Raw genomic sequence first — 11,502 nt, forward strand, 5'->3', positions numbered from 1 at the left:
GGAGCTGGGGTGGGGCTGGGCATATGCATGACTTGGTACCTGGGAAAAGGAAATCCAGGCCCCAGCCAGGACAAGGGAACCATCCATCCTCAAAGCCCTCCCTGCCCCCAAGTCTACCTTTCAAAAATTCAGAACTACTAGTCCACACTCAGACAGTTTATTAAAGGCAAGGAGCTTTATCAGGAGTGCAGAGAGAAGCTGAGAGACACCCTACCCTCCTCTCTCAGCTCCCCAGTTCTCCAACAACTCATCTACAGCCCAGCACCCAGGGGTGACCCTAGGAAGCAGGGCTGGCGTCAGGCAGACTGCACTACATAAATATTCGGAGGCCACAGCCTGAATCAGCAGCGTCAAGGGGGCAGGGAGACCTGGTTTGGGGCAGAAAAGGGTGGCTCCAAGGGTACCTCTTCCAGGGCTTGCCCTGAGCCCGAGGACCCCCCAAGCCAGAGAGAGGGGGCCTGTGGGCTGCCCTGGGGTCTGAGGCTGTGGCCAGCCCTGTCCCGCGAGGCTGGCAGGGAGAGGAGCGGGGCGGGGCGCCGCCTGGCCAGGGTTCCGGGGCACAGGGCGGGGTCAGGTGCTATTGCCCTGCTCCTGCTCAAAAAGCAGCATGGCCAGCTGGGTGCGGGAGCCGAGGCTCTCGAGCGCGCTCTGGCGGCAGCGGTGGTACAGGTCCTCGCTGAGCCGCGCGCTGCACGTCTGGGCCCGATAGCGCTGCAGCAGCGCAGGCTCCACGGCCCTCAGCACGTGCAGGCTGGAGAAGCGCAAGAACAGCTCGTACACATCCAAGCTCTCCAGCAGCTCCTCCTCCTGCTCCGAGGCTGCCGCCAGCCGCGCCCGGGCCGCCACGTAGTCGGAGTTGTAGAAGCAGGCCTCACTGGCTGCCTGGCGATCGAAGCGGCCCGTGTCTCGGCCCAGCTCCGGGGGTCCCGGGCCCTGGGGTGGAGCCACGGCGGGGTGAAAGGCCTGGAAGTGCATGGGAAAGAAGGCCTGCCAGCCAGAGATGGCGTGCATGCGGCAGCGGTTCAGGAAGTCTGGAGTGAGCACTGTGTCTGGCCCGGCCAGCAGGAACAGCGTGTCCAATGGGTGCTTCTTGGAGAGCAGATCCATGAGGCGCAGTGGCGAGGGTGCGGCTGTCTGCACGCTGAGCCAGGGCACCCGGGCACCGGGAAAACGCCGCTCCAGCTCTGCCACATGGGTCTTGACAGGTGCAAAGACATCTGCATGGGCCGCCCGCTGGGCCTGTCGTGGCTCGTACAGTAGCAGCAGGGTCAGGGCTGCTGCAGCATCGCCGGGCTCCAGTGCAGCCGCGGCAAAGGCCTCCAGGAAGCCAGGGGCCAGGTCACGCTCGGCTGCAGCCAGTGGCAGTAACACAGTGAGACGTGAGGCCTCGGTGACGTAGGGCACAGGCAAGATCTCCACGCGACTCAGTGGCCGTAGTAGCTGCACCCTGCGAGTGAGGGGCCGGCGGCCTCCCTGGGGGGTCAGCGCCTCCAGCTGCAAGTCCAGCGTGTACTCCATACCCCGGACAGGATCGAAGCGTCGGTAGCCATTAACCAGCTGCTGCTTCTGGAGCCGCAGGGCTGGGTGGTATCGGCGGTTAAGCTCCTCCAGAGCTGCCCCCAGAATGTCAGCCACATCAGCCCTGTCAGCCCCGCGCAGTGGGCAGCGGGGCGAGCCATCAGCGCAGGAGAAAGCGTGCTGCTCTGTGAAATAGTCCCAGCGCAGTACCTCAAAGCGAGAGGCCGGGCGGGATGGTGCTGGAATGCCCACGGGCCAGGCGGCTGCCCGCTCCCCATCGGCTGCCAGACGGCTGGTGTTCTGGATCTCCCACTGGATTGAAGAAACAGGCCATGAGTGAGGCCTAGATCACGGGGGCCAGCACACAGCTGGGGGACTGGGCAGGTATTAGATGCCACTCAGGATGGGTTCCCCTACCCTTGCCAACCTCTGCCCACCCAGGGCCCCCACCTGTCCTTTCCCCATATGGAGGAAGCCTGAGAGTCAAATGGGGGTTTCTGGAAAGGCTTCTCAGAAAAGGAGAAACAGATAGGGACTGGGAAGCAGGTTTGTGCTGTGATACTAGTGCTAATTTTTTATTACTCTGAGATGTCTGAGACCTCTCAGCCACCCCTCACCCCTGCCTCTGACCTGTCCTCCAGCCCAGATCATACCTGTAACTCCTGAATCTCCTGGTATGTGCGTTCCAGCTCAGCTCGGGCAAAAGCCTTGTGCAGCTGGTACATGTGCACAGGGTCACGTACAGGGTGAGCCGTCAGGGCACTGCGGAAACGAGGGTCCCCCTCCTGCACGGGCTCCCTAGGGCTTAGCTCCAGGTAGCTATAGTGTACCCCCTGGGGAGGAGAAAGGGGTGCATAATGGGAAACATGAGGTGATAGTTGCCCCACCACACCTAATAGTATGTGTATCATCTTCCCATTCTATGGCCTGTTGTGGACTTGGGGTCAGAATTCTGTGGGTTTAGGTCTACCTTGACCAGTTGTGACCTTGGGCAAGCCTCTGCTAGCTCATCTGTGAAATGGGCATGCATCTTATTTCAGAGCCATCCAGGAGCTCAAGTAAGATAATAATCGCCAACATCGAACACCTACTATGTGCAAGTCTTCCTTATTTTTTTCTTAATCCTCATAACAACCTTGAGGAATAATTATTTCCATTGGTATGGATGGGGATACGGAGGCTCAGGGGATTCAGGAATTTACCCAAGGTCACAGGGATACAAAATGACAGAACTGGCACGGAAAACCAGGCCTAGATCTCCAACCACCCCCTTTGCCTCTCAGGGGGAAGTGTACAAGCCCCGACAGGAGGCACCGGTGAACTGACTTATCTTCCTACCTCGTGGTCGCCAGTGCAGCCCATCCCAGTGGCATCCAGAATGCAGCGGCCCAGCCACTCATCCGGGTGTGCACTGACGATGTCGTTGCGGCAGCTTTCCAGATGGGGGCGCAGCTGCTGCAGCAGTGTGCGCGACAGCAGCACCCCAAAGCCACCGTGGCAGTAGCGGCCTGGAGCGGGCTCTCCACCGATGAACTCTTGGGGTCGGCCCAGATAGAGGTGGGCAGCGGCTGCCAGGCTGAGGCGGCCAGCTAGGCGCGCCAGTCCGTGCGCCTCGGTGTAGGTGGCATCGGGCACCAGGAAGAACCAGTCAAAGTCGTCGCCGTGCTGCTCCAGCAGGTGGCGCAGTGCCAGGTGCAGGTGCCCGATGGGCCGCTCCTCGCCCAGTGTCACCACGGCCATGCCAGGTGGTACGCGGCGGCCCCGCGAGCCTGTCAGGAACACCACACGCTCTAGCCGGTGCCCCAGAGTGCGGTTCACGGCCACACCCAGCGTGGGCAATGTGGCCTGTGAGGTCAACACCGCCACAAGCAGCCTCTGCCTGATGCCCAGCTCCGTGCTGATGTAGCGGGTCCTGGGTGGGGGAGGGGTGAGAAGATAGGGTTATTAAAAAGACAACAAGGTAGGCAGAGGGCAGCGTACATAGGCTCTGGCAGGTCACATCCTTTCTGGGCTTGTTTCCTCACTTATGGTAGGATAAGAATAAGTCTCTCCCGGGGTCATGAGGATTTAAGTGAAATACTGATTGGCCTTTTAGGAGATGGCACTATCCATGCAGATATGAGAGATATATTGTGGGTCTGATTCCCTGTTTCATTACTTAGTAGTTGGGTCCTTGAGCAAGTTATTTACCTATCTGAGCCTTGGGTAGCCTCATCTGTAAAATGGGGCTGATTTTATCTCTTTAAAGCACTTAGCCAAATGCTTGGCACACAGGTAACTCCACACATCAGGTATATACTTATTTCTAAATATTATGCCATTACACGAATATATCACATAAATGATGTAAAGGAATAAATGGCATAGAGATGTAGTGAATGTGTTTGGGGGAAGGGCAAACTAGGGCTCGGGTTTCAGCAACTTACCTTCCGTAACACAGAAATGAAATGAACTCAGTGTTACTTAGGAGGAATTGTTTCAACTCATATGCAGAGGCATGAATGGGATGGGTACCTCACTCTTCCCCCACAAACCTCACCCCCTCAAATGCCCACACAGGAACAAGAGATACAAGTAAATCCTAGTTATCGCTTTTCTCTTTCCCTCTATGAACCCACTCTATATACCAGTCATTTTTCTAAACCCAGCACCCACCCAGAGGGCTAAGAGGATCTTTGGGGAACCATGGGTTCAAGCAGGTTTAGGAAAGAGGCGGGCAAGTTCTATCCAGGCCTGGATGGGGCCGAGAAAGGCCTCAGATGGGCTCCACACCTCCCGGGGAAGCAGGGCCATAGGAAATTATTGGGGCGCAAAGACTTCCTGGCAGGCCAGCCCCTTCCTTCCGGACCCTGACCCAGCCCTAGCGGCCTCCACGGCCCGTCCGTCCCGGCCGGTTCCCAGGGGGTGGGGCTGGTGGGTCTAATCCCTACCTGACGGCCTTTTTGGCGGCCTGGCCAGGCTGTGCGGGATGGTAGGGCAAGACACGCGGCTCCCAGTTCTCCCCGGCTCCTGCGCCAGCCCCGGGCCTCTCGCGCTCCGCTCCGGGCTGCACCGAGTTGGGCCGGCGCGCCGCGTTGGTGTTGCCGCGCGGCGGTAACTCAGAATCTCCGGGTTGCGGTGGCCCTGGGCCGCATGGCTCCTCCACCCAGGTGACGCTGAGTAGGCTCAGAGTGAAGCCCAGGGAGATGCCCACGGCCACGGGCCCTGCGGGCCGCAGCACCGACAACAGCAGTGATGCCCGCATGGCGCCCGGACCGCGGGCCCCCGGCCGTGGAGCAGCCCCAGAGCAGCCAGAGGAGGCTCCAAGGGGGGCGGGACCGGGGAGGGGGCGGATCCGGAGGGCTTAGGCCAAGCGGGAGGGCCCCCTCCCTCCCCGCCGAGTAGAGTCCCCGGCCCGAGCCGAATCCCCTGCGCCGCGTTCCGATCTCTCTCCAGACGCCGCTTGGTACGGCTCAGGGTCCCAGCGCTGGGCGCGGGAGCCTCCGCTGGGGCCGCCGCTGTCCGACGTGTCACTGGGAGGGCCCCGCCCCTGGGGTGGGGTCTCGGGCTCCAGCTACCGGAGAGGGAGGAGAAGGGGGAGGTTAAAGGGGAAGGACCCCCGGAAGTGCCCCCTCCTCAGTGCGGGAGAGGCAGACGCCGGGGGCGGAGTCACTTACCTCCCCACGGCGTGGTTGGTGCGTCCCGGGTGACGTCAGAAGTAGCCCGCCCCTGCCTGGATGGTGCGCCCTGAGTGACGTCAGGAGCTGAGGCCGGAGCTGTCCATCAGCACCAAGGGCCGCGGGCGGGCTCAGGGCATGGGGCCGCGGCTCTGGGGCAGCCCGAGCCCCTGCTCCTGCTCCTTTCCCTTCCCCAGGCCCAGCCCGAGTCCGAGTCCCCGGACGCCGCGGGACTGGAGTGTCAGCCGGTGTTGGAGGCGGAGCGGCGACGCCGCCGCGCCGGGACTGGTCCCTCCGGCCCAGCAGCCCCGTTCCCCTCACAGGGGACTTTTACCGGACCCCGGTCAGCTGGAACCTCTGGAGCCCCGCAACCCCAGCCCCGCCGGCCCCTGCACAGCCTCTTTCGCTCAGAAGCTCAGGTCGCCTCCAGCCCAGGTAGATCGTGGACAATCCCAGATTGAGCCTCCCACGGACCAGTCTCCTGGCTGCCTCCTTCTCACCGGCAGCACACTGCCCTCATCTTCCCCCAGCCCAGTCCCCCTTTTAACTTCTTCATCCCGACTCCCTCTAGCCAAGCACTTTTGTTTCCCTTTGTCTTTTGTTCCTTACTTCAGGGATGCTTTCAGAGCTGTATGATGTGGGCACCACTCCTTTGTCCACTGTGTCCTTGTTTAGTTTTCCCACTCTCATTCTCACCCCCATCCCGGTAGGGACCCAGGCCTCCTCCTTGACCCCTACTTCTTCTCTGTTAGGCTGACCTGGGAGGGTGACTCCCTTCTGTTCCCAGCAATATGCCGGGCACTGTGGCGACGCTGCGGTTCCAGCTGCTGCCCCCTGAGCCAGATGATGCCTTCTGGGGTGCACCCTGTGAACAGCCCCTGGAGCGCAGGTACCAGGCACTGCCGGCCCTCGTCTGCATCATGTGCTGTCTGTTTGGAGTCGTCTACTGCTTCTTCGGTGAGACCTTATCTCATCCCTCAATTGGGTTCTCCACTGTTTCCCCAAGTTATTTTTCTGAGGCACCCTAAATCTTCTTTAGAACTTTACTACCACCATGATAGCTACTTTTCTTTTCTCTCCCCTTTTTTCCATCGCACACGTTTGTAGATAATTTAGACTCCAGACCCTAGAGAACACAGGGTTTTGAATTAGATATTCTTGAATTTGAACCTGGCTCTGCACCTTATTAATTCCTTGGCACAAGGCTGCTTTGCCTAGAAGAAGGCACAACTTTTTCTGATTTGCACAAAGGTGCCAGATGGTCTAGTGGAGTAAGTGCCCAGTGACTCTACAGAAAAGGTACAGAACTTCAGATAGGGGAGTGAGCATTATGGGCTAGGTTTCCAAGGAAAGCCTCCAGGCAGAGCATTATAAGTGGTTGGATAAAGTCCAAAGGAAGCTTAGAGGTCTGGGTTCCAGTCTGGGAAGGGGTGGGGTGTGACTTGTGCTCTGGGACCTCTACATCTCCCCCTAGAATGGCTGGGTAGTAGGCAGGGATGTGAGCCAGATGGTCCCTCCCCTCCTTCCACCCCCGAACTCTGGGCTGAACAATTGTAGAGTGGGCAGGAGGAGGAGCTCCTCTAAGGGTTCAGGACACATGCTGGGTCTCCAAGGAGTCTGTGTCACCTCACCCCCTCCACTATTCTTACCCCTCCCTCTACAATTGCTCAGTGCAGCCTGACCTTCACTCTCCTGGGCTTCCCTGCCACCCTACCCCTCTTGGAGGCTCTGACTCCCAGGCTCTTGGACTCTCTGAGCCCTAGTGCATGCCCTGCTCCTCTTTCTGACCCCAGAACCTCCAGGACTCAAATGCTTCTTCTCATTCCCATAACTGACTCTCCTCTTTATGACCTTCCTCTTTGGCTCTCCCTGACCCCTTGATCTTCATTTCTGACTTCCATCTTCCCAGCTTTTCAGGATCTACAAGTCCCTCACACTTCCAGATACCCTTAATGGGCTTAATGGGCCTAATGGCCCTATCATTTCCATTTTTCTGAAACTCCATAACCACTATTTTCCCCTATAATCCTCTTTGACTCCCTACAACCCCTTGTAAACCCCAGTGACCCCCAACCACCCTAGCTATCTCATTACCTTCTATCCCTGTGACTCTCTCTATTACTTCTAACATAGAGAGATCCCTATGACCCCATTGTCTGATTGCTCCTACCATGATCTCAATGTACCATTTCTCTGGCTTCAGTATTACTCTCCCTGAGAAACCCTCTAATACTATCAATGATCCTACAGATGTCAATCTCTCCTGACCTGCAAAGACCTCAACCCATGGACACCTACCCAATAACTCTGCTTCTCTTTGTAATAACATCATATCTCTGAAGCCCTGAGACCCCTCAGCGGCCTCATCTTTCTGATCTGTGTGACCTCACCTCTTAAGTTTTTCTGACTTCAGAACACCTCATTTCCCTGAGCAATCCCTCCTTAAAGATCCCAATGACCCTATCACTGATTCATTCTTGACTCCAATGATCTATCTCTGACTCCTCTGACCCCTAAAGACCCAACGCTTATCTCAATGACTGTCTCTCTCTTTTCCCAGTGACTCCCAATGACCTATCTCTCTGACCTCCCTTGACCTCAGTGGTCCCTTCACTACTAATCTCAGGACCCCAGTGACCCCCCCCTCCCAGTTCTCTGATATTAGTGTCCTGCCTATGGTTTCCCTTGTGATTCCATGTCCCTGACCCCTCTGACTTCCTGCCTTCAGCCCAGTAACCTTGCTTTGGCCTCTCACTAGCCCCTGTTCCCCTCCAGGTTACCGCTGCTTCAAGGCAGTACTCTTCCTCACTGGGTTGCTGTTTGGCTCAGTGGTCATCTTCCTGCTGTGCTACCGAGAGCGGGTGCTGGAGACTCAGCTGAGTGCTGGGGCAAGTGCGGGCATCGCACTGGGCATCGGGCTGCTCTGTGGGCTAGTGGCCATGCTGGTGCGCAGCGTGGGCCTCTTCCTGGTGGGGCTGCTGCTCGGCCTGCTGCTCGCCGCTGCCGCCCTGCTGGGCTCCGCTCCCTACTACCAGCCTGGCTCTGTTTGGGGCCCCCTGGGGCTGCTGCTGGGAGGCGGCCTTCTCTGTGCCCTGCTCACACTGCGCTGGCCTCGCCCACTCACCACCCTGGCCACTGCTGTGACTGGTGCTGCGCTCATCGCTACCGCTGCTGACTACTTTGCCGAGTTGCTGCTGCTGGGGCGCTACGCGGTGGAGCGTCTACGGGCTGCCCCCATTCCCCCGCTCTGCTGGCGGAGCTGGGCCCTGCTGGCACTCTGGCCTCTGCTCAGCCTGATGGGCGTTCTGGTGCAGTGGCGGGTGACAGCCGAGAGGGACTCCCATACAGAAGGTGAGAGGGCCCAGGCCAGGGTGGGCATAAGAGAACTGGGAGGCTAGGGCTGGGTGGAGGCGCTGAGTGATTGGGGAGTGGGGAAATGAGCTGTACACACTAGCAGCAGAAGGCCTTAGTCAGGTTAGAGAGCTGACTGTCTCTCTGGGGAGACACCCTCCGTGCCACCATTCATTCCACAACAATGGATAGAGCACTGGTTCTGTACCAAGCCCATTTCCAGGCACTGGGGATGCAGCAGAGACAAAACAGAAAAGGCCCCTGCCCTGATGGGGTTACATTTGGGGTTGGGGGAGAGAGAAAATAGACATGCAAACAAAAAGATAGTTTCAGTTCTGTGGAGTGATATGCAGGGTAATGTGAAATATAGACAGAGTGGCCAAGGAAGGTTACTTGGAAGAGGTGACATTTAAGCAGAGACCTGAAAGATAAGCCAGGCAAAGAGCTAGAGAAGAGGGAATAGCCAAGGGTGAAGGCCCGTGAAGATTCCTGGCCTGTTGAGGAAGTGGGGCTGGAGTGCTGGGTGAGGGATGCTGATTGCATGGGGACCCTGGGCCATTGATGCAGACTCTGGGCTTTATTAGAAGGGTGATGAGCTGCCATTGGAGGTATAAAACAGGGAGAATATAATGTAATTTAGCATTTGGGATGCTCATTCTGGTTACTAAGTATAGAAAGCAAAGGAAAAGGGAAGTATAGAAGGAGAACCAGTGAGGAAGCAGCTTAGTTATCTAGTTGAGAGATGACAGCTAGTCTAGGTGAGTCACCTATGGCTCTGGATTGGGAGAAGGGTAATAGCTGGGGAGTAGGTACCTAGAGTCTAGAAATTTTCCATAAAGACCTTTGGAAGAAAGGAACTGCAGGAAGTCCCATCTGGGAGGTGGGAGACCAGGAAAGTAAGGAGGGGGCAATTATGGACAAGGAGAATCTGGGGGCCTGGAGTCCTTGGGTAGGAAAGAGCAGGCACGCTTTGGGGAGAAGAGGCATGTGGGCCTCTGAGACCTTTCTTTGCCCAACCCTTCACAGTGGTTATCAGCCGGCAGCGTCGACGCGTACAGCTGATGCGGATTCGGCAGCAGGAAGATCGCAAGGAGAAGCGGCGCAAGAAGAGACCCCCGAGGGCTCCTCCCAGAGGCCCCCGGGCTCCTCCAAGGCCTGGGCCCCCCGACCCTGCTTATCGGCGCAGGCCAGTGCCCATCAAACGCTTCAATGGAGACATCCTCTCCCCGGTGAGCATCCCGAGCCACTCCAGCCCGGGTGGAGAAGGGAGGGTTGTAGACTGTCCAGGCAGGACTGGGCTTTTCCTAGGGGCTAAAAGGCCTAGCGCATGTACACCCACCCATCATAACCCCTCCCGTGGGAAACTGCTGGGTGGGGGTGAGGTGTCCTAAGCGTGAAGTTTAATGAGGTGTGGTATGGGGGTAGGGTCTCAGGGCTGTGGACTCTGGGTGTAATGGGGTCCTAGGCCAAAAGCAGACCAGGATGTGATGGTGCAGGGAGGGGATGTCTGCCTGGGGTGGCTTTTAGGGCAGGGGGTCCATGATGGCACTCTCACACCCATGTTTACTCTCCCACAGAGCTACATCCAGAGCTTCCGGGACCGGCAGACAGGGAGCTCACTGAGCTCCTTCATGGCCTCGCCCACAGATGCGGACTATGAGTATGGGTCTCGGGGGCCGCTGACAGCCTGCTCGGGGCCCCCAGTGCGGGTATAGCAGTCAAGCTGCTCCTGCCTGCCTGGACTCATCGGTCACCAGCTCTGCCAGCCTGAGGAGGCCTGCTGGGCCACAACTCAGCCCACCTGGCCCGTGGCCTTGGGCTGTCCCTTTCCCTATCCGGGAGAGGGATGGCCTGGCTGCCAGAAGGGAGGACCTCTCACAGTCTTAGCCTGGCCTAAGGGGAGAGCCCCCTCCCAAGCTCCCGAGGGGCTCCTGAGGGACGCGAGTGTGAGCCCCATTGGGGTGTGCTCAGGGTTGTGAGTGTGTCACTTGTGTGTGCGTGTGTTTGGAGGGATGGGCTTGGAGGGGACACTGGGACCCTTGCCTTAGATTTCTGATTGGTAGGGCTTCTCCAAGGGTGGCCCCACCTCTTCTCCCACTGCTGGAGTCCCATGGGTCACTCTCCTGCATGTTGAAGTGGAGGAGATCTGCCTTCCTCCCACATTGCCTCCACCTCTCAGCCAGGCTCATCTAAGGCTTCTTGTCCTTGACCATGGGGCAAACTTCAGCAGCCCTCACCTTGGTCCCCTGTTCTCTGCAAGCCACCAGCCTGAGGGCAGTGGCCGGGGAGGGGGGTGGGGGGTACTGCTCTGGGCTGGGCTAGGGAAGGGGGTTAGGGGGAGGGGCTTAAATGCACGGTGCATGTCTGGTGTCTGTCATGCCACTCTGGACACCTCATGCTTCTGTCTCCCCCCATCCCACCCTGTTTTACATCTTTTATAAATGTGCCAAACTGTGCAGCTTCTGCCAGGAGTGGTGGTCTTTGGTGGCTGTCACTTCCATGGGCCAAGTTGGAAACACTGTGGCCCTTGGTTCCCTGTGTCACTCACTACACGGGGGCTCCAGGCAAGTTCTGCCCTCCCATGTCACACAGAGAGCCAGGAAAAGGGCTGTACCACTTTTATTGTCTCCCAACACCTCTGGTTCCCCTCCCTCCCCACCGCTTCCAGGGGTAAGGGCACACGCCTTCCAAGCTGTCCGAGGGCACCTGCCTGGCCTCTTTGGGTCCTCCTAGCTACCTGCAAAGGAATGAGAGCAAGTGGGCCTGGGGAGAGAGTGGGTACCACCTTCCTCTCTCCTGGCAGAGCCTGGGCACCTACACAGGAAGAACTGGGCCCTCACCCTCTGCTCCACCCTTTCTGGACTCCTGTCAGGGCTGTCTGTAGGGGCAGGAAAGGGCAGGTGGCCAGTTAGAGGTGGGGCAAGGCAAAGCATCTGAAGGGAATGCAGGAATTCAGGTGGAGGGTAGGGCATCCCTT

At 58.3% G+C, this 11,502-nt stretch overlaps 2 protein-coding genes across 3 annotated transcripts; one reads left to right on the forward strand and one right to left on the reverse strand.

The window, feature by feature from the left end:
- Positions 1-141: 141 nt before the first annotated feature.
- CHPF (chondroitin polymerizing factor) lies at positions 142-5,113 on the reverse strand. Its single transcript, XM_006207215.3, has 4 exons — positions 4,449-5,113; positions 2,857-3,430; positions 2,172-2,351; positions 142-1,830 (listed from the first exon to the last, which is right to left on the reverse strand). The coding sequence occupies exons 1-4, from the start codon at positions 4,760-4,762 to the stop codon at positions 571-573; spliced, it is 2,328 nt and encodes a 775-aa protein (XP_006207277.2). The 5' UTR covers positions 4,763-5,113; the 3' UTR covers positions 142-570.
- A 140-nt stretch (positions 5,114-5,253) lies between these two features.
- On the forward strand, positions 5,254-10,981 carry TMEM198 (transmembrane protein 198). 2 transcript variants are annotated; one of them, XM_015241702.3, is made up of 5 exons: positions 5,254-5,609; positions 5,927-6,131; positions 7,950-8,525; positions 9,552-9,754; positions 10,103-10,981. In XM_015241702.3, exons 2-5 carry the CDS (start codon positions 5,966-5,968, stop codon positions 10,238-10,240), a joined length of 1,083 nt encoding a protein of 360 aa, XP_015097188.1. In that variant the 5' UTR covers positions 5,254-5,609; positions 5,927-5,965; the 3' UTR covers positions 10,241-10,981. The 2 variants fall into 2 exon arrangements, with proteins under 2 accessions (XP_015097188.1, XP_015097189.1); XM_015241703.3 differs by having other exon boundaries at positions 5,266-5,609; positions 5,962-6,131.
- The last annotated feature ends 521 nt before the right edge of the window (positions 10,982-11,502 follow it).

This window comes from Vicugna pacos, chromosome 5 (genome assembly GCF_048564905.1).
Source record: "Vicugna pacos chromosome 5, VicPac4, whole genome shotgun sequence".
NCBI classification, from domain to species: Eukaryota; Metazoa; Chordata; class Mammalia; order Artiodactyla; family Camelidae; genus Vicugna; species Vicugna pacos.

Coding starts and splice junctions, on each gene's coding strand:
- CHPF (XM_006207215.3), bottom strand. CDS start 4,762: ATGCGGGCATCACTGCTGTTGTCGGTGCTGCGGCCCGCAGGGCCCGTG. Junction 2,352..2,856: donor GCTGCACTGGCGACCACGAG/GTAGGAAGATAA, acceptor TCTCCTCCCCAG/GGGGTACACTATAGCTACCT. Junction 1,831..2,171: donor AGGAGATTCAGGAGTTACAG/GTATGATCTGGG, acceptor TCTTCAATCCAG/TGGGAGATCCAGAACACCAG.
- TMEM198 (XM_015241702.3), top strand. CDS start 5,966: ATGCCGGGCACTGTGGCGACGCTGCGGTTCCAGCTGCTGCCCCCTGAG. Junction 6,132..7,949: donor AGTCGTCTACTGCTTCTTCG/GTGAGACCTTAT, acceptor GTTCCCCTCCAG/GTTACCGCTGCTTCAAGGCA. Junction 8,526..9,551: donor GAGGGACTCCCATACAGAAG/GTGAGAGGGCCC, acceptor AACCCTTCACAG/TGGTTATCAGCCGGCAGCGT.